At 51.0% G+C, this 22,190-nt stretch overlaps 1 protein-coding gene across 1 annotated transcript in view; it reads left to right on the forward strand.

Moving 5' to 3' along the window:
* Positions 1 to 22,190, forward strand: part of SLC6A19 (solute carrier family 6 member 19) — a 1,531,867-nt gene that overhangs the window by 732,212 nt on the left and 777,465 nt on the right. The window contains exon 5 of the mRNA XM_069219637.1: positions 15,615 to 15,725. Coding sequence (XP_069075738.1) covers positions 15,615 to 15,725 — 111 coding nt within the window. The remainder of the gene's footprint in view (positions 1 to 15,614; positions 15,726 to 22,190) is intronic.

The raw sequence follows: 22,190 nt of genomic DNA on the forward strand, positions 1-22,190 counted from the left end.
CTCTGTCACCTGTCAAGCAAGTGGCAAGACAGGTGGCCATCTTCCAGTGGTGGGGGTCCCCTTTGAAAAGGTTGGTGTGGACATTGTGGGTCCACTTGAACCTCCAACAGCCTCAGGGAACCAATCTATACTGGTAGTAGTGGATCATGCTACCAGGTACCCAGAAGCAATTCCCCTTAGGTCCACCACTGCCCCTGCAGTAGCCAAGGCCCTAATTAGTATCTTTACCAGAGTGGGTTTCCCTAAGGAGGTGGTTTCTGACTGAGGTCCCAACTATATGTCAGCGTACCTCAAACACATGTGGAATGAGTGTAGGGTGACATAAGTTCACCACACCTTATCATCCACAAACCAATGGTCTTGTTGAAAGATTTAATAAGGCATTGAAGGGCATGATCATGGGGCTCCCTGAAAAACTCAAAAGGAGATGGGATGTCCTCCTGCCATGCCTGCTTTTCGTCTCCAAAGAGGTGCCACAGAAGGGAGTAGGGTTTTCCCCCTTTGAGCTTTTGTTTGGCCATCCTGTAAGGGGACCGCTAGCACTTGTAAAGGAAGGCTCTCCATGAGCCTAAACAAGATGTGGTGGACTATGTGCTTGGCCTCCGCTCCAGGATGGCTGAGTACATGGAAAAGGCATCCAAAAACCTTGAGGCCAGCCAACAACCCCAGAAGTTGTAGTATGACCAAAAGGCTGCAATGGTTGAATTCCAACCAGGGCAGAAAGTCTGGATTCTGGAACCTGTGGCTCCCAGGGCATTCCAAGACAGATGAAGTGGCCCTTACCCAGTGCTTGAGAAAAAGAGCCATGTCACTTACCTGGTGGACCTGGGCACTAGCCTGACACAAAAAGGGTGATCCATGTTAACCGCCTTAAGCTCTATAATGACAGGGCAGATATAACCATGTTGATGGTTACTGATGAGGATCAGGAAGCAGAGAGTGAACCTTTCCCTGACCACCTCTCCACTGACCCTAAGGATGGGTCAGTTGATGGAGCTGTCTATTCAGACACCTTCTCTGCCCAACAGCAAGCTGACTACAGGCAAGTCCTACAACAGTATGCTGAGCTCTTTTCTTTGACCCCTGATCAGACACATCTGTGTACCCATGATGTGGACACAGGAGACAGTTTACCTGTAAAAAACAAAATATTCAAAAGTCAAGGAAAGCATCAAAGTGGAAGACCACAAGATGCTGGAGTTAGGGGTAATAGAGCACTCTGACAGTCCCTGGGCTAGCCCAGTGGTCTTGCTTGCTTGGAGTCCTTTAGTGCAGCATATATAGATGATTTTTCTGTCTTTAGCTTCAACTGGCAGGATCACCTGGTCCACCTGAAGTAGGTTTTGCAGACCCTGCAAGCAGCGGGCCTCTCTATCAAGGCATCCAAATGCCAGATAGGGCAGGGACCAGTTGTATACTTGGGCCACCTTGTAGGTAGAGGCCAAGTGCAACCCTTACAACCCAAGATCCAGACAATTCTGGACCAGGTAGCTCCAAAAACCCAGACTCAAGTCAGGGCATTGCCTGGCTTGACTGGATACTACAGGAGGTTTGTGAAGGGATATCAATCCATAGTGACTTTCCTCACAGAACATACCTCCAAGAAAATGCCCAAGAAAGTTAAATGGACCTTAGACTGTCAAAAGGCCTTTCACACCTTAAAAGAAGCTATGTGCTCAGCACCAGTTCTAAAAGCTCCAGATTATTCAATGCATTTCATTGTGCAGACAGATGCCTCTGAACATGCAATAGGAGCAGTCCTGTCCCAAACTAGCACAGTGCCATGTTGACTTAGTCTTTTTCTCCCCACCAGCACATGCACACTGCCTCACAGCTTATGTATGCTGGTGGGGAGAAAAAGACTAAGTCAACATGGTACTCCTCTCAGAGTGCCATGCCCACAACCCACTGCCTCTGGCATAGGTAAGTCACCCCTCTAGCAGACCTTACAGCCCTAAGGCAGGGTGCACTATACCACAGGTGAGGGCATAGCTGCATGAGCACTATGCCCCTACAGTGTCTAAGTCAATGCTTAGGCATTGTAAGTGCAGGGTAGCCATATTGAGTATATGGTCTGGGAGTTTGTCAAAAAAACTAACTCCACAGTTCCATAATGGCTACACTGAATACTGAGAAGTTTGGTATCAAACGTCTCAGCACAATAACCCACACTGATCTATTGTGGGATTTATTGGATTTATTGAGAAATGCACACAAAGGTCATCTTAGAGATGCCCCCTGTATGCCAGCGCTACTGTGTGTGACTGACCGGTCTGTGCCAGCCTGCCACTTCCAGATGAGTTTCTGACCACATGGGATGAGTGCCTTTGTGCACTCTGTGGTCAGAAACAAAGCCTGTCCTGGGTGGAGGTGCTTTACACCTTCCCCTGCAGGAACTGTAACACCTGGCGGTGAGCCTCAAAGGCTCAAGCCTGGTGTTACAGTATCCCAGGGCACTTCATCTAGTGGATATGCCTGCCCCCCCCAGACACAGTCCCCACTTTTGGTGGCAAGTCCGGGGGGATAATGAGAAAAACAAAGAGGAGTCACCCCCTCAGCCAGGTCCATCCCTATGGTGACCAGAGCTGAAGTAACCCCCTCCTTGGAAAACCCTCCATCCTTGTTTTGGAGGATTTAGCCCAATAGGGATAGGGATGTGCTCAACTTCCCAAAGGGAGAGAGCACAAGGAGGGTGTAGCCACCGTCAAGGACAGTAGCCATTGGCCACTGCCCTGTACCCTAAAATACCCCTAAATTCAGTATTTAGGGGCAACACTGAACCCAGGATTTCAGATTCCTGACGACCTACAAAGAAGAAGGACTGCTTAGCTGAAAACCCCGCAGAAAAGAAGGAAGACGACAACTGCTTTGGCCCCAGCCCTACCGGCTTGTCTCCTATTTCAGAGAACCTGCACCAGCGACGCATCCTGCGGCCCCAGCGTCCTTTGCCTTCTCAGAGGACTGCCCTGCACCTAAAAAGGACGAAGAACTCCTGTGGACAGTGGGCCTGTCCAATCAAGAAAGAATAAACCATCTTTAAAGGGACTTTCATCTCACTCCAAAAGCGTGAGTCCCCACCACTCTGCACCCGACGCCCCTGGCCTGTGTTTAGGGAAACCAACGACCCAGAGAGGATTCCCAGGCAACTTCAACAACGTGTCCATCCTGGGCTGACATCCTAGCACCCCCACTACGACGCCTGCAGAGGGAATCCCGAGGACCCCCCGTGACCGTGACTGCCTGGGACAAAGATATCCGATGCCTGGAGAAGCACTGCACCTGCAGCCCCCCAGGCCTGTGAGAAACCGACCACAGGTGCAGCAACATCCAGCAGGCGGCTCTTACCCTTGCCCAGTTGGTGGCTGTCCCAAGAAGCCCCCTCCGTGCCCTGCCTGCAGCGTCTGTGTGACCCCCTGGTCCCTCCATTGAATCCTACTGAAAACCCAAAGCCCTGTTTGCCCACTGCACCCGGTTGCCCCTGTGCCGTTGAGGTTGTGTGTTGTGTGCCTACTTGGGTCCCACCGCGCTCTATCAAACCCCCCTGGTCTGCCCTCCGTGGACGCGGGTACTTGCGTGCCAGCAGACTGGAACCAGAGCACCCCCTGTCTCCATAGGTGCCCATGGTATTTTGGCTCCTCTTTGACCTCTGCACCGACCCCGAGTTGCTGGTGCTAGGTGTTTGGGGTTGACTTGAACCCCCAACGGTGGGCTACCTATGCCTCGAAGAGTGAACTTGTAAGTGCTTTACTTACCGTAATAACTAAACTGTACTTACCTCCCCCAGGAACTGTTGAAAATTGCAGTGTCCACTTTTAAAATAGCTTATGGCCATTTTATGAAAAACTGTGTACATTACTGTTTTGGTTCAAAGTTTGAAGAATTACTATGCAAGGCACCTTTCCTTTAATGTACTTACCTGCAATCTGAATCTTGTGGTTCTAGAAATAAATGAACAAAATAATATTTTTCTATATAAAAACCTATTAGCCTGGAGTTAAGTTGTTGAGTGTGTGTTCTCATGTATTGCTTGTGTGTGTACAACAAATGCTTAACACCACCGTCTGATAAGCCTAACTGCTCGACCACACTACCACAAATAGAGCATTAGTATTATCTATTATTGCCCTGTCAAGCCTCTTGGGGAACCCCTGGACTCTGTGCACACTATGGCCCTCATTACAACCCTGGCAGTCGGTGTTAAAGCGGCGGTAAAACCGTCAACAGGCCGGCGGAAATAAAAAAATGGAATCACGACCGTGGAGGAAACCGCCAACATAGACAGCCACTTTAACACTCCGACCACCACGGCGGTACAAACAAACATCGTGGCGGTCACCGCCAACAGACAGGTGGAAGACAATGTACCGCCCACACTATTATCAGAGGCCAATCCTCCACCTTTTCCGGGGCAGAACCAACGCAAACAAAAGCACGGCGGAAACAGGGCTTGGAAGGGAAAACACTCACCTCTCCACACCCCACGAGGAACCAGGACGCCATGGAGCCAGAACTCCAAATACTCCCTGCGATGGTATTCCTGCTCCTCTATCAGGAGCACCAAAGTCGGCGACGACGACCACGGTGAGCACTGCACCTACAACACAGGGGAGGGGGGAGGGAAAAGAGAGTGACACACACACACGAAACACGCAAAACCCCAACCCCCACCCTCACCCACAACAACATACGCACAAATACATGCTGCAACATTACATTTACCCTCCCACCCACCCCCCCGGAAGAACGCATGGACAAAAGGAAATGAATTGAACGATTGTAATCATGAAAAAAACAGTAGTCAAAACTCGAAATACATTATATACAATTATGTACACCAACTACACAAGTCCGGATAGTGCACCAATTATTGTCTGTGGACCACTGGGCCCAAAATGCATGGGTGAGGCCCACACGCGATACCAGACTTCAAATGGAGAGAACACTGCAGGGGCATCAGATCGAAATGAAACAGGTACCTCAGGGGGAAGGGAAGGGGGGGCACCTCAGCCGGATGAGTGCACAACGCCACTGCTCCACGAGGGGGCTCCTTGCCCACTGCTATATCCTGGGGAGTGCAAAGCCACAGTCTCTCAAGTCTTTCCAGTGGGTGGTTTGCCCACAGCTGTATCCTGGGGAGTGCAAAACCACAGTCTCTCAAGTCTTTCCAGTTGGTGGTTTGCCCACCTCTGCATCCTGGGGAGTGCAAAGCCACAGTCTCTCAAGTCTTTCCAGTGGGTGGTTTGCCCACTGCTGTTTCCTGGGGAGTGCAAAGCCACAGTCACTCAAGTCTTTCCAGTGGGTGGTTTGCCCACTGCTTTATCCTGGGGAGTGCAAAGCCACAGTCTCTCAGGTGGATGCCTTTCTCCACTGGTTCTGGAGGGGGCTTTGTGCCCAGAGTGCTTCATCCTGCCAAGGACTGAGGTAGTGGATGCCTTTCTCCACTGGTTCTGGAGGGGGCTTTGTGCCCAGAGTGCTTCATCCTGCCAAGGACAGAGGTAGTGGATGTGATACTCCACTGGTTCTGGAGGGGGCTTTGTGCCCAGAGTGCTTCATCCTGCCAAGGACAGAGGTAGTGGATGACTTTCTCCACTGAAGGTGGTGCATCATGGAAGCTGCCCAGGCTCCTGGAACTGACCACCAGGCTCGGACGACTGACCACTGGGGATGGCAGCCATGTCTGGGGTGGTGCCACTGGCTCAGGATGTTGCGGGGCCGCTGGCGGTGCTTGCGGCGGTGTCAGTAGCAGCGGTGCTGGCGGCGGGCTCTGTGGCATTGGTGCTGGCGGCGGACTCTGTGGCATCGGTGCTGGCGGCGGGCTCTGTGGCATCGGTGCTGGCGGCGGGCTCTGTGGCAGCGGTGCTGGCGGCGGACTCTGTGGCATCGGTGCTGGCGGCGGACTCTGGCAGCGGTGCTTGCGGCAGACTCTGTGGCAGCGGTGCTGGTGGCGGGCTCTGTGGCGGCGGTGTTGGTGGAGGGCTCAGTCACTGCGGTGCTGGTGGCGGGCTCAGTGACTGCAGTGCTGATGGCGGGCTCTGTGGTGGCAGTGCTGGTGGCGCGCTCAGTGACTGCGGTGCTGGTGGCGGTGCATGTGGCGGTGCAGGTGGCGGTCTTCTCCGCCGTACAGGTTGGCGTCGACGTGGACAGAAGGTGTGACACTGGTCCCATTGTCGGTGCCAACATGCCCTCTCCTGACCTGCCCTTTATTTTCTTGCCCTTCCCCACCTTGGATGGTGGCACAGCTGACTTGCCACTATCCCCTTTTGTTTTCCCTGAGCCCTTGGTGGCAGGTGTTTTCGCCTTTTCCCTCCGGGATGTGGGCAACGTTTTTACTTTTGCAGGTGGCGGTATGTCCTTGCCCTCGCTCTGTGGCACACTGGCAGCCCTGATGCTTGGCGCACCCCAAAAGCCCGCAGTTGCTGGCACCACTGTGCCAGGTGATGTGGTGGCTGAGGTGCTGGGTTGGGACCTGGGAAGCCTGGCCCTAGGGGATGGACTGGGGGGAGGTGTAGGGAAGAGGTCAATATTAACCAGGAAAAGTTTTTTCGACACACTGGGACGGGTAGATGGAGTGGGTTTGGGAGTGGAGGAAGAGGTAGTGGTTGTAGAAGGTGTACTTTTGGTGAATTTGGGTGAAGGTGCAAGGGCTGGAGGCTGTTGTGAGGTGGATGGCTGTTGGGTGGGTGTGTGCCTGTGTTTGTGTACTTTGGGAGGAGGGCTCACAGACACACTGGTAGGGGACACAGGGGACACAGGGGATGTGGGGGTGGTGAGTGCAGGTGAGCGGTGTGTGGTGATGAATGTGCTGGTGATAGTGGCTGAAGATGTAGTGCATGCAGGTGTGAGTGGAGATGAGACAGGGAGGGAGGAGGATGACGTGAAGGAGGGGGACACAGTGGAGGCAGTGGATGTTGGTATGTGTGCATGGGTATGATGCTTGTGTGAGTGCCTGTGGGATGCGTGGTGCTTATGTTTGCCAGAGCCACCCTTGTGTGTTGAGGTGTGTGCATGCTGGTCTGATGGTGTGCTTGGGATAGGCTGAGGTACAGGGGATTGGGTCTGGGTGGAGGAAGTTGGAGGGGGGAGCCTGGACACAGGGACAATGGCAGCTATCAGTGCTGAGGCCAGAGCCTGAAATGCTCTCTGTTGGGCTGCCAGGCCAGAATGAATGCCCTCCAGGTATGCATTTGTTTGTTGCAAATGCCTCTCGACACCCTGGATGGCATTCACAATGGTAGATTGCCCAACAGTGAGGGATCTCAGGAGGTCAATATCCTCCTCACTGAGGGCTGACTGGGGCAGGGCCTGAGGTGCCTGGGGCGAAGGAGATGCCCACCTTCCTGGGTGAGCGGCCACGGGACACACGCTGAGGGGCTGCTGGAAGGGCGGTGTTGGTGGGTGGGATGGCGGCTGTACATGTTGATGCGGGGGGGCACAGAGGGGCCCGCCACCGCAAGGGAGCTCCCATCAGAGGAGGAGTCGCTGTCGCTGCTGTCACCTCCTGTCCCCGCCATGGAGCTCCCCTCGCCCTCCGTCCCACTGGTGGCTTCAGACTGCGTTGTCTCGCCCTCCAGGGCCAAGTGGGATGCAGCTCCCTCCTGCTCCGGTGCCACTGCTCCTCCGCCTGATGATGCTATTGCACACAAGAACAGGGAGACCACAAAAAGGGGGGGGAGACAGAAAAAGGACATGTTCAGTGCATGCAATACCACTCAAGTCTTTCCAGTGGGTGGTTTGCCCACTGCTTTATCCTGGGGAGTGCAAAGCCACAGTCTCTCAGGTGGATGCCTTTCTCCACTTGTTCTGGAGGGGGCTTTGTGCCCAGAGTGCTTCATCCTGCCAAGGACTGAGGTAGTGGATGCCTTTCTCCACTGGTTCTGGAGGGGGCTTTGTGCCCAGAGTGCTTCATCCTGCCAAGGACAGAGGTAGTGGATGTGATACTCCACTGGTTCTGGAGGGGGCTTTGTGCCCAGAGTGCTTCATCCTGCCAAGGACAGAGGTAGTGGATGACTTTCTCCACTGAAGGTGGTGCATCATGGAAGCTGCCCAGGCTCCTGGAACTGACCACCAGGCTCGGACGACTGACCACTGGGGATGGCAGCCATGTCTGGGGTGGTGCCACTGGCTCAGGATGTCGCGGGCCGCTGGTGGTGCTTGCGGCGGTGTCAGTAGCAGCGGTGCTGGCGGTGGGCTCTGTGGCATTGGTGCTGGCGGCGGACTCTGTGGCATCGGTGCTGGCGGCGGGCTCTGTGGCAGCGGTGCTGGCGGCGGACTCTGTGGCATCGGTGCTGGCGGCGGCCTCTGGCAGCGGTGCTTGCGGCAGACTCTGTGGCAGCGGTGCTGGCGGCGGGGCTGGCGGACACTACAGACACAGCAGCCCTCTGCACTACGCCATGCACTTTTAGTTCCTAGATTAATCACATGCCCATGGGGTACAAGGCCTATGCCCGATTGCTGCACACATGGAAGTCACAGGAGCCTGACTAGGTGTAGATGGCTCTTACCACTTGTGAGGTTGGGGTGCCACATAGCCTGCCTCACAAAGGGTCCTTGCCTACAAAGCTCGCCCTGGCCTAGGGTAACCCACTGCCCACCTCCCCCACCCAGACACCTCGTAATGCGCGCAGAGTCTGATGGATGTGATGGTACTCACCCCCTTGTGGCTGCTGTGATGCCCTCAAGGGCCCCTCCAACTGCAGATACGCCACCACCAGGATCCGGAACATCAGGGGGGTCATGGTGCGACGGGTACCCCTCCCACGTTGGGAGGGCATCCCCACCTGGGCCTCCACCATCTTCTTGCTCCAACAGTGACTGTCCTCCCATCTTTTCCGGCAGTGGGTGCTCTGTCTGTGGTGGACCCCCAGGGTCCGGACGTCCTTGGCGATGGCACGCCAAATATCCTTCTTCTGGTGGGAACTGAACTACAGGAATAGTACAGGGGAAAAGGAAAACCTGTAACCGTCTGGACCGTCACAGTCATTGGCCCACGTTCCAACCCTTGCCCTGACGCACATACACTCACCGTCCGCTCATGCAGGGCTCAGTACCCCCCCTGTATCTTCCATCCCGCTACTCCAAACAGGCATGCCCATGCAGCATGCTCACAGTGTACTCACCTGTTTGTGTGGAGGACCGCAGAGTAGCGTGTACGGGGGAGACCCCATCCACTAACTTCTCCAACTCCTCTGAAGTGAAGGCAGGGGCCCTTTCCCCAGACACATAAGCCATCGTCGCTTTTAGACTGAGGTCACAGCACCACTTGCAGTGTAGGTACTCTCCTGTCGAAGGTCAGGTATCAAGTGAGTGAACAGACAGAAAATGGGGGTCACGTCTGTGGCGGTGCATACGGTCACCGCCGGCGTACATCGTCATTGGCTCCTGGGACCCATAGTGTCCAATGTCAACCAATGCAGGATTGCGCTGCGGTCTTCGACCGCCTACCGCAACGGTGTAGAACGCCAGCGCAGTTACCTCATATCCCCTTGTCCCACCTTAGAGGTCAGGCAGCCGCCATTTCAGGGAACCACATGGCATTAATAATAACTGGGTCACACTTATCTAGGCCTTGCATACACACAGTAACAGGCACTTTGCGGATTTACAAATATTTGCAAATGACATTTTGTAATACCTCAGTGTTGGCTGAATCTCTGCTCGCTGTTCTCATCCATAGGGCACGTCCGCTGGGGCAGGTGAGGAGATGGCGGCATCCTCCGGTGTACAGGCCGCTGGTGGACCTGTCGACAATGGAAGAGAGACACATAATAGTCACCTACAGACTTGATCGTGCAACAATCCAGGAACTGTGTGCCCAGTTGTAGCCAGACCTGATGTCAGCAATCCGCCATCCCACAGGGATCCCCCCTCTAGTGCAGGTCCTGTCAGTACTCCATTTCCTGGCAAGTGGGTCTTTTCAAACTACAGTGGCCATTGCATCAGGGATGTCCCAGCCTATGTTCTCAAAAGAGTTGTCCAGAATGTTGTCTGCCCTGCTGAAACACATGCGCAGCTACATCGTTTTCCCTCAGGTGTAGGATTTGCCTACAGTGAAAGGTGACTTCTACGCCCTGGGACATATCCCCAACATCATAGGTGCCATTGATGGGACACATGTGGCCTTGGTACCCCCCACAGGAGTGAACAGGTGTACAGAAACCGGAAGAGCTACCATTCAATGAATGTGCAGATGGTGTGTTTGGCCGACCAGTACATCTCCCATGTGAATGCAACGTTTCCTGGCTCAGTGCATGAGGCTTACATTCTGAGGAATAGCAGCATCCCTTATGTGATGGGGCAACTCCAGAGGCACTGTGTGTGGCTATTAGGTGAGGACAAGGACCCTATACCCTGTGAATAGTTGTCTGGGTCTGGGGTTGTCCCTAAGGGTTAGTGTGTGTCTAACAGTTGTCCCTCGACATTTGCAGGTGACTCTGGGTACCCCAACCTGTCATGGCTACTGACCCCAGTGAGAAATCCCAGGACAAAGGCAGAGGAATGATACAATGAGGCACATGGGCGAAGTAGGATAGTGATTGAAAGGATCTTCGGCCACCTGAAGGCCAGGTTCCGGTGCCTCCATATGACAGGTGGTTCTCTCTACTACTCACCAAAGAAGGCATGTCAGATCATCGTGGCCTGCTGTGTGCTGCACAACCCGGCTTTGCGACGACAGGTGCCTTTTCTGCAGGAGGAAGGACCAGAAGGAGGTCTTGTGGCAGCTGTGGAGCCTGTGGACAGTGAAGAAGAGGAGGCAGAAGAAGAGGATATCGACAACAGAAACAACGTTATCCAGCAATACTTTCAGTGAGACACAGGTAGGAAGATGTCACTGCCTCACACATCTCATACAATTGTTAGACCTATCATATGTCTGTCACTTTCATCCAGTGTATGGACCCTGACTTGTCACTTTGCCTTTCCATTTCACAGATGTCGGTCCCACTGTGTGACCTCTGCTATATTACCTCATGGACTAGAGCTTTGTTACATAGGTATGCTGACAATACAATCAACATTGCAATTTTCCATAGTTTTTGCAAATACACATTTGTGAAAGCACAGACTGACTCCAGATTGTTTTGTGATTCAAGGGTGTTTATTTCAGTGCAAATTAATGGAGGGGGTTGTAAAATGGGCAGTAGTGATGGTGGAGGATTGTCCATGGCAGAGTCCAGTCTATTTCAGGTGCATTGTCCGAAGGGGCATCGGAAGTGGAGCTAGGGCAGTTGATGGATGGACTGGGTGACGAAGTGGGACAGAAGGAGGGGTCTCATTTCCTGGCGGGGTCTTGGCATTGTTCTCTGTCTTTGTCCTGGATCTCAGGGACCGTTTGTGGGGTGGTTCACCATCTACAGGGGTGGGGTGCTGGTGTCGTGGTCCTGTGGCAGTGCCTCCTGTCTACTAGCGCCGGTGGAGGTGGTGGGCTGTTCATCATCCAGGCTAGTGTCAGGGGCCCCTTGTCGTGCCACAGTGTCCCTCCTGGTGTTGACAAGGTCCTTCAGCACCTCTACAATGGTGACCAGGGTGGTGTTGATGGACTTGAGTTCCTCCCTGATCCCTAGATACTGTTCCTCCTGCAGCTGCTGGGTCTCCTGAAACTTGGCCAGTATCGTTGCCATAGTCTCCTGGGAATGATGGTACGCTCCCATGATGTTGGAGAGGGCCTCGTGGAGAGTGGGTTACCTGGGCCTGTCCTCCCCCTGTCGCACAGCAGTTCTCCCAGTTCCCCTGTTTTCCTGTGCCTCTGTCCCCTGAACCGTGTGCCTACTGCCACTGCCCCCAGGTCCCTGATTTTCTTGGGTTGGTGGGTTTGCCTGGGTTCCCTGTAGTGGTGGACACACTGCTACTTGACGTGTCCTGGGGACAGAGGGATGGTCCCGCTGAGTGGGTGCTGTGCTGGTGTTTACTGAGTGGGGAGGCTCTGTAGTGGCATGTGCCAGTGTCAGGCGAACCAACTATCCTGAGGTCCCAGATGGGCTGGGCTCGTCATCTTGATCCAGTAGGCCAGAGCTGCTGTCATCACTGTGGGCCTCTACTGGGGGGGGGGGGGAGTGGACATGTCTGGAACCTCCTGTCTGGTGACTTTGGGTAGGGGTCCTGCAGGGGTGTAAAGGCATGATTATTGCATCTGTGTGTGCCATCGTGTGCAATAGGTGGGTGACCCTGTACTCTAGTGCTTGCATTCTTGTCTAGGACCTTGTGTGATAATTGGTTTGGGGTCTGTGTGGGTATCTGTAGTGGTCATGCTTTGGTGATAGGTGTCCATGCTTTGGTGTTGCATGCAGGGCTTGGTGTTGGGATGTGTGGGTTGTAATAGTGGGACATTTGTGAGGTGTTGGAGTGATGGGGTGAGGGTGGGGCATGTGATAGCATGCAGGTAGGGTGGGGGATGTAATAGTTAAGATTTGATTTACCAGAGTCCATTCCTCCTGCTACTCCTGCGAGGCCCTCAGGGTGCAGTATAGTCAAGACTTGCTCCTCCCATGTTGTTAGTTGTGGGGGAGGAGGTGGGGGTCTGCCACTAGTCCTCTGTACTGCAATCTGGTATCTTGAGACCACGGAACGCACTTTCCCCCGTAGGTCGTTCCACCTCTTCCTGATGTCATCCTGTGTTCTTGGATGCTGTCCCACTGCGTTGACCCTGTCTACGATTCTGCGCCATAGCTCCAGCTATGGAGGTGTGCTGCACCTGTGATCCAAATAGCTGTGGCTCTACCCGGACGATTTCCTCCACCATGACCCTGAGATCCTCCTCAGAGAACCTGGGGTGTCTTTGAGGTGCCATGATGTGGTGTGGGTGATGTGTGAGGTGGTGTGTGTTGTGATGTGTGAGGGGATGTGTTTGTGTGTGTTGTCTGAGGTGCGTGGATGTTGTGTGAGTGATGATGTTGTGTGCCTGTGGATGCTAGTGTTGTTTTTGGTGGTGTCTCTCTCTGGGCTTCTTTCTCAATTTTGGTCTTAAGGTTTGTGGGTGTGTGTTTTATATTGGATTTGGTGTGTGTGAGTGGTGTGTGTATGTGTATCAGGTGTGTGTAGTTCAAATTGTCCAATGTGGTTGTGTTTTGTATATGTGTGTGTATTTTGAGCGTAGCGGTGTGTACCGCCAATGGTTTACCGCGGTTGAAAGACCGCCGCATGGATTTGTGGGTTGTGATAGTGTGGGCGTATTCCTGTTGGCGTGATGGTGGAGGTTTTGTTATCGCCAGTTTATCACTGACCTTTGGTGTAGCAGAATTGTGTCGGTGTCTGGATTTTGGCAGATTCCGAGCTGTGGGTCGTAATAGCTGTATCGGAATTCCACCGCCGCAGCGGTGTGTTGGCGGTCTTCTGCACGGAGGTAAGCGTGATTTACCGCCAATGTTGTAATGAGGGCCTATATCTCTTTTTGATATAGTATATACAAAGCCAGCTTCCTACAGAAACCGATAGACATTTCTAGTTAGGTATAGACTTTTAAAAGTTATAGTTGGTCTGTGAGTCTGATAGTGTCTGGCGAAGTCTGCTGCTTTCTGCTGAAGCCTGAGAGTTCTTCTTGGGCGTTCATGCTGTCACCTCTGTCCCTCTCTAAGCCTTCTGCCATATTTAGTCTTTATGTTATGAGTTTCCTTTTAATCCTATAAGCCCCACTTACTTATGCTCTTCAGTACTAATGTGACCAATCAATTCTGAACTGCTGACCAACGCTAAGTGCAGCCTGTGTTCGGCACAATCCTGATGCTGCTGTCTACAGATACTGCGCAACGGTGAACACTCTGCTTGATGAAACTTTCCTGTCTGCTGTCTCATGAGGAGAGGTATAAACTAAATGTGGTTTCTTGTTTCCTTTTCAGCTTACATATTTACACCAGTGTATTTTTATAGTGAGTTACCCTAGTTAGATGATTTTTCCAAATTATGTTTGTCTTTACTTTTGTTTTGCCTGCATGTGTTAGCTAATTCCCACACTTGCAATTCCAAATTCGTATTAGAGATAAGGGTTGCCCAGCTCTGAATGTTATCAACTGAATTTTGATAATTTACTAATGTCACCATAATCTACTCTGAAATCTGACTTTAATGTGCATATTATAGTTTTGTTAATCTGTGTCATACTTTTAGAGTGTTTAATAGTATTGATGTTTGGTAGACTCAATCTTTTTAGAAGTTTTGGTCAGCCTATGGTTTTCATATATGTTTATAACCTAGTCTTACGCAACATTTACGTTACATTAGCTTTGTGGTTGTAATAAAGCTTTGAAACTTTGTTCCGTTTGGTGTCTTGTTTATGGTAAAATTTGGTTATGGTGTTTAAATGTTTTTATGTTTTCTATATTAATGATTTGTGATAAATGAATCCAATTACCATACTCCTCACTGAGTCCCAAGATCCAGTCAACTTCTAGTGGTGGGATAAGTTATGGTGCCTCACCAGAGTGCTTGAAGTTTCTGAACCAGAGGCAGGAAGAAGACCTCTGTAGGTGCTCCAGCACAAGAAACGACAAGTGCAGTTTTGTGTTGTGCACTACTGGATGGGTTTACACTTCTGCAATGACAAGAGAGAAAACCACGGCACATCGCAGAAAGATGAAAAGTTTCACTTTATTCATCTATAATGTCTCTAGGTGAAAAAATGACATCTGGCCCAATCAGACATCCTGGGCACAATATCAGACGATGAGTACAATTCTCATGTTCAGATAAACAACAGCCGACACGTGTTTCGTCAGGGTTGACTTTTTCAAGGCTAAAAATAGAAGTATCGCACGGTGTTCCAAAGTTCCAAAGATTGCTAATCTATTAGAGGATGATATGCTGGGTGGTGAACGGAGTATCTGAAGACCATGATAAGCCTCCGACCCACATCAGGATGCTAGATTAATCTGTTACCGGCGTCGCATCTGCAATGACAGTGGTCTGTTAGTGCTTCCCAAAATGGTGACTGCATCATAAGCAAGAAACTAAAACTACCCACATACGCCAGTGAAAAGCCAGGCATGACAGACTAGATAATCAAAGAGAGGTTGAAAAGCGTTACGGGGGGAGGGAGGGGGGGTGTTTGCAGGTTGCCCAGAGCAGACATCACAAGGTGAACAACAACACAGGCACAAAAAAGCATATTGGTTATAAGCTAATACATTTAAAAGGGTGGAAGGGCTTCTGAAACCACCTAGCAGCAGGGTTAGGATGTCCATATTGCTTGAATGTTATTGTGAACTTTCCTGCTGTTCCCTGGTTTTCTGGATGACATGATTTGTAGTTCTTCATGCATGTAATTCTGGACATTGTGTTTTGTTTGACTTTGATATTGTGAGCCACTATTTAAAAAGTAAAGAAATAGAATATTTATTGCCTGCATTGCAAAGTATTTATCAGTGATATCTTATAGTTTAAATCGAAAACTAATTTGAAGAGGGTTCAGCAAATGAATCTGTCTGTAGGCAAAATACTAATCAAAATTAAACATTATTGAAAGGAAGTCATATTTGTAGATTCATTTGATATATGTTGAACTTATTGCTTTAATAATATCACTGGAAACAGTCAGTTCTCCTTTCATCTCTAACCAACAAATACCCTATATTTGTCCATATGAATTCACATTTGGTTTCATTCTCATTTTGTGTCTCCCTTAACAGGCAGTATATGTAACATCCACTCTTCCATATCTGGTGCTTACAATTTTCCTGATCCGTGCCTTAACGTTAAAAGGATCAGTTAGTGGGATTGTGTTCCTCTTCACCCCAGATGTAAGTATTTTGATGTGTAAAAAGTAATGCTCGTTGTTACTCTGTTTATGGTATTAATTTAAACAGTATTAGTTTTACCATTTTGAGATTTTCAACAACATTTTGGACAGACTTATCCTACTTACCAATTGTATGATTATATGATTGCATGTATTACTGTGCCACTGGAACTAAGCTACACCCACCTGAAGAGCCCCAGTCAGGGTGAAACTGATTTTGGTTTTGTAGCAGCGCCAAACAGTACAGACACTCAGTAGAGGCAGCTGGGGTTGTTCAGGTAAGTATTTATTTGTTGTTTCGAATAAGTGATGTATATGGTTCGGTACAGTGAGTTGAGGATTAGTTCTTCATTGAGTGAAGTTCGTTTTCCTAACGTGTTTCTCTCCCTCTTCTCCTTTTACGTGGTGTTTGACATCTCCTCACAGGCTCCCGGGTTGCATATAGGGGAAAGAAAAGGATAAATATCGATGGTGAGTGGGATGACAGCCGTTACATACGTCCTTCGCTTAGCTGTAATACTGGGGAATGGGTTCGGGAAGGGGGGGTGCGCCAGTGAGGACGGTGGGCTGTGTCTTTGTTTCCTTATCTCCTAAATGTGTTTACTTTTGGTCGTGCTCGTTACGTGCTCCTTTTGGTGCCCTCTGACTCCCTCCCTGTCCTCCCCTCACCCTGCCTCCCTCCCTTCCCCAGCTCGTTCCCCTTTAAGGTGCCCCTCTGCTCGTCCACAAGGACCGTACCTTCCAGAGCCACGACCCTCCGGGGCCGTGGCTGGCTCTATGGTGGTCCCCTCGTTGCTCTCTGGTCCCCTCGGGCTCCGGCGCCACTCCGCTTCCCCTGGCGTCGTCGTCACAAGTTCCTGGACCGCGGGGCCGCCCTCCGTCCTCGGGGTTGTCCTTCGGATTGCGTGGCTCTCCTCCCCCGCCGTTGCCGCCGCCTTTCTCCTCGCTCGTCGTTCCTCCGTTTTCGTCCGCCGCACCTTCCGCCTCGTTCGCCGCCTCTTCTTTCGCCGTCTCCTCCTTCGCCGTTTTCTCCGTCGCCGTCTCCTCGTTCGCCGCCTCTTCCTGGGGAATCCACGGTCTTTGACCTCCCGCCGGCCAATCCGCTTTGGCCCCGTCATCGGTGGTTGTCAAGGCAACCTCCGAATGCCGTCCTCGTGGTGAACGCGTTCCCATGGCAACATGGGAACGCAACAACACTTGCTCTGCCGGTGCTGTGCCTCCGATCGGGCTAACCTGGTCACACACCCTTCCCCAAGAACTGTCCTGCTCTAGGACAGTGGTAGACAGGGGAAAACGAGACAGATAATCCGCGGGGGCTTGGTGAGATCCGGGTACGTGTCGCACCTGAAAAGAGAAGGGTTGGAGTTCAAGGAACCAGCGGAGTATTCTGGAGTTCGAGTCCTTATGTGCAGCTAACCATGTCAGGGGAGCGTGATCCGTGAATAAAGTAAAAGGTCGGCCCAGGAGATAGTATTGTAGACAGTCTACGGCCCATTTGATAGCCAAACACTCCCTCTCAATAATCGGGTAATTACGCTCCCGAGGACATAACTTCCTGCTGATGTAGACTACGGGGAGGTCAAGGCCTTCCGCATCAGGTTGCGCTAGAACCCCTCCAAGCCCAACATCCGAGGCATCGGTGTAAAGGTGGAAGGGTTTCGTAAAATCCGGGCAGCGTAGTATGGGGTTGGAGGTTAACGAGGCCCTAAGTTGTTCAAAACTCGCATTCTGTGTCTCCGAAAAAGGCAAAAGCCGATTGGGATGGTGTTTAGCGAGAAGGTCCGTGAGAGGGGCTGCTATGGAGGAATAGTGTGGAATGAAACGTCGGTAATAGCCCACTAATCCTAAAAATGAACGTAACTCTTTTTTAGTGTGTGGAAGAGGGGCATGCAAGATAGCCTCCACTTTTGGATTCTGAGGTTGTAGAGTACCCTGATTAATCCGATAACCTAGGTATGAGATGTCTGTCTTACCTATGATACACTTCTTGGGATTGGCTGTTAAGCCGGCTGATTTGAGGGCATGGAATATCTTCTGTAGGTGTACCAAATGTTCTTCCCACGATTCGCTAAAAACGACTACATCGTCTAGGTATGCGGCAGAAAATGTAGGAAAGGGTTTTAAAATCCTATCCATCAACCTCTGAAAGGTTGCGGGTGCCCCGTGAAGTCCAAAAGGCAGTAGAGTGAACTGATATAACCCTGATTGGGTGGAAAAAGCTGTTTTCTCCTTGTCCTGAGCGGCTAGGGGAATCTGCCAGTATCCTTTGGTTAAGTCGATAGTGGACATGTATTTTGCTCTCCCTAGTTTTTCGAGAACGTCATCTACTCGCGGGATGGGGTAAGTGTCAAAGAGGGAGTTTGTGTTAAGTTTGCGGAAATCGATACAAAACCAGACGCTACCGTCAGGTTTTGGTACTAGAACTACCGGTGAACACCAGGGACTCTTGGAGGGTTCGATGACTCCTAAGAATAACATCTTTTTGATTTCTTCTTCAATTATTTGTTTTCTAGCTTCTGGAATGCGATATGGACGCTCTCTAGTGATTGTACCGGGATTTGTTCGTATGTTGTGGTAGATTAGGGAAGTTTTTCCTGGCTTCTCGGAAAACAGCGGTTGCCACTGTTTCAACATTGTATGTGCCTGTTGTTTTTGCCCTCCAGATAAGTTATCGTTCACCGAGGGTAAACTAACCTCTGGGGATGGGGTGGTGGGGTAGAACTCGATATCTAATCTCTTGTTGGGACATATGAAGTGACCCATTTCTATGGTTTGGTTAGGCTGTTCGGGTGTTTCCCATTTTTTTAGTAAGTTTACATGATATATTTGTGTTTTCCTCGGATGGGAGGATATTTCAATAAGATAAGTGACGGGGGAAACCGCTTTGATAATGCGATATGGCCCTTGCCATTTGGCGAGGAGTTTGTGTTCGGAGGTGGGCCTCATTATTAGGACCGGGTCTTCGGGTTGGAAAACCCGTAGTTTGCTTCCTTTGTCATATTGGAGTTTCTGAGTTCGTTGGGCCTCTTCCATGTTGGCATGCACGTCCGCCCATAAACTGTGTAGGTGTTTTCTCAATTTTTTTGCATATTCTAATAATGGAGTTCCATCTTCCTCCGCCTCAGCCTCCCAGGCTTCTACCGCCATGTCTAGTAGGGAGCGAGGTTGGCGTCCAAACACCAACTCAAATGGGCTATGCCCCGTGGATGCTTGTTCGTGGGTTCGTAGGGCGTACAGAACCAGTGGGAGCTTTTGGTCCCAATCTTTCCCTGTCTCATTGATGATTTTTTTAAGTAACGTTTTAATGGTTCTGTTATATCGTTCTACCAGTCCATCTGTTTGAGGATGGTAAACGGATGTTCTGATCTGAGCTATCCCCAACGTTTTGCACACTTGTTTCATTAGGGTGGACATAAAGGGGGTACCCTGGTCTGTAAGGATTTCATGGGGAAAACCAAGTCGAGCGAATATATTAATCATGGCTTGGGCAACTGTTTTGGTTGTCATACTCGTCAGGGGAATAGCCTCTGGGTATCGGGTGGCGTAGTCTACAATGACCAGGATGTAGGTGTGTCCTTTTGATGAAGGAATTAAGGGCCCGACCAAGTCCATCCCTATTCTTTTAAAGGGAATATCTATAATGGGAAGGGGTAACAGAGGTGCCTTCCTGGGCCTACCCGGTTCGGTTAACTGACATCGGGGACATTGGGTGCAATACCTTCGTATATGAGCATATACCCCAGGCCAGTAAAATTTTCTGAGTAAATACTCTTCGGTTTTCTCTCTTCCCAAGTGTCCCCCCCCTGGATGACTATGTGCTAGTGCAAGAACATGATCACGATAATCGGTAGGTACTAGAAGTTGGTGTTTACGTATACCCAACGAGTGGTAGTTACTCGATACAATAAGTTATTTTTCACTACAAAGTAGGGACCCACCTCCTCAGTCTCTTCTGATACGGCGGACCTCCAAGCGTGGGTAAGGGAGGGGTCCTCTCTCTGCTGTTGGCTAAAACTACTAGGGGCTTCTTAAAGTTCTGCCACTATTCCCCCACACGATTTTTCCCCTGCAGTCTTCCGATATTCCTCCCTCTCATGTCGTTTTTCCTTTCGTGATAATCTTCTACGATCAGCTGGACACTCAATACAACTCTCTGCGAAAGGAGCCTCTCTCCACCAATCTTTGACCACCTTGTTATCTCTAACGTGATCCAACAACTCTTGGAAGTGGATATAATCTGTCCCAATGATACACTCCTCGATTAATTGGGGCATTAGTCCTACGGGTAGGAAATCCTGATAGGGTCCCCACATGATTGGAAGCACCTTTATAGGATACTGGACCTTGTCTCCGTGTATACAACATATGGTTACCCATTCTTTCTCCTCGGTGTCGTCCTGTGTCAAGTCTTTTCTAATCACCGATTGGCTACAACCAGAATCAACCAGGGCGTATACTCTTTTCCCGTTAACGGTTATCATTAGTTTAAATTTGAGGGCACCCTTTCCTGTACATAGTACCCTCCTCCTTGTCATTCCTATCTCCATTGGTTCCCCAGTATCCTGTTTTTGCGGACACATACGTGCGATGTGTCCCCATTCGCCACAATTATAACATTGGGGTCCCATTGTAGGTGGACCTTCCGGAAATCTTCGTGGTACTAGGTGGTCGGGTGGGCTTTTTACCAAGGTCTTTGGGCTCGGAAGAATTGGTTTAAGGATGTTTCGTGTCGGAGGGTTCCTAACATCAGTAGACCGGTGGAAAGCACAGGCGAGATCAATGGCCGTTTCAGTGTCCACTTTTGGGTGTTGCCTGATCCAGTGTTTTGTAGACGGGGGCAGACCGTCTAGGTATTGTTCTAGTATGATGGTCTTGAGAACCTCCTCTCGACTATTTCCTACATGGCCTAACCACTTCAATGCCAGATCTTTCACTCGAAAATAAAAGGTTCTAGGATCTTCATTGACTCCCCATTTGATTTTACGAAATTTAACTCGGTAATATTCTGCATCATGGCCCACCCTTTCCAGTATACTAGTTTTTATGTCTTGATAAGGGGTGTCACCACCCGGGTTGGCGGCTTGATATGCTGACTGTAGGATACCTGTGAGTAAGGGAGCAACGTACTGTCCCCACTTATCTTCCGGCCACAGGGCGGAGGAAGCCACTCTTTCAAAATTGGTAAAAAAGGACTCTGGATCCTCTCCCTCCTGGTATTTCTGTAGTACCGAACTAGGTACGTTCGGATGTACCTTGCTAGCGGCAATAGTCTCAGTTAGTTTTTTCATCGCGCTTTCATGGACTAACTGATTATTAGCCAATATGGTCGCCTGACTCTTCAGAGCAGATTGTAGGGCCTCCCGATCCTCTTTAGCTTCCCGCTGTTGGGCTTCCCAGACCAGCTGCAAATGCCGTTGCCCCTCCGCTAGCTGTTTGACCATGGTCTCTAAGGACGGACTTTCGCTCATAGTGTATACTGTTTGGACTGCCCGAGGGGGGGGGTTGATCCCACTTCTGACACCACTGTAGCAGCGCCAAACAGTACAGACACTCAGTAGAGGCAGCTGGGGTTGTTCAGGTAAGTATTTATTTGTTGTTTCGAATAAGTGATGTATATGGTTCGGTACAGTGAGTTGAGGATTAGTTCTTCATTGAGTGAAGTTCGTTTTCCTAACGTGTTTCTCTCCCTCTTCTCCTTTTACGTGGTGTTTGACATCTCCTCACAGGCTCCCGGGTTGCATATAGGGGAAAGAAAAGGATAAATATCGATGGTGAGTGGGATGACAGCCGTTACATACGTCCTTCGCTTAGCTGTAATACTGGGGAATGGGTTCGGGAAGGGGGGGTGCGCCAGTGAGGACGGTGGGCTGTGTCTTTGTTTCCTTATCTCCTAAATGTGTTTACTTTTGGTCGTGCTCGTTACGTGCTCCTTTTGGTGCCCTCTGACTCCCTCCCTGTCCTCCCCTCACCCTGCCTCCCTCCCTTCCCCAGCTCGTTCCCCTTTAAGGTGCCCCTCTGCTCGTCCACAAGGACCGTACCTTCCAGAGCCACGACCCTCCGGGGCCGTGGCTGGCTCTATGGTGGTCCCCTCGTTGCTCTCTGGTCCCCTCGGGCTCCGGCGCCACTCCGCTTCCCCTGGCGTCGTCGTCACAAGTTCCTGGACCGCGGGGCCGCCCTCCGTCCTCGGGGTTGTCCTTCGGATTGCGTGGCTCTCCTCCCCCGCCGTTGCCGCCGCCTTTCTCCTCGCTCGTCGTTCCTCCGTTTTCGTCCGCCGCACCTTCCGCCTCGTTCGCCGCCTCTTCTTTCGCCGTCTCCTCCTTCGCCGTTTTCTCCGTCGCCGTCTCCTCGTTCGCCGCCTCTTCCTGGGGAATCCACGGTCTTTGACCTCCCGCCGGCCAATCCGCTTTGGCCCCGTCATCGGTGGTTGTCAAGGCAACCTCCGAATGCCGTCCACGTGGTGAACGCG

Source organism: Pleurodeles waltl, chromosome 2_2 (assembly GCF_031143425.1).
Source record: "Pleurodeles waltl isolate 20211129_DDA chromosome 2_2, aPleWal1.hap1.20221129, whole genome shotgun sequence".
NCBI classification, from domain to species: Eukaryota; Metazoa; Chordata; class Amphibia; order Caudata; family Salamandridae; genus Pleurodeles; species Pleurodeles waltl.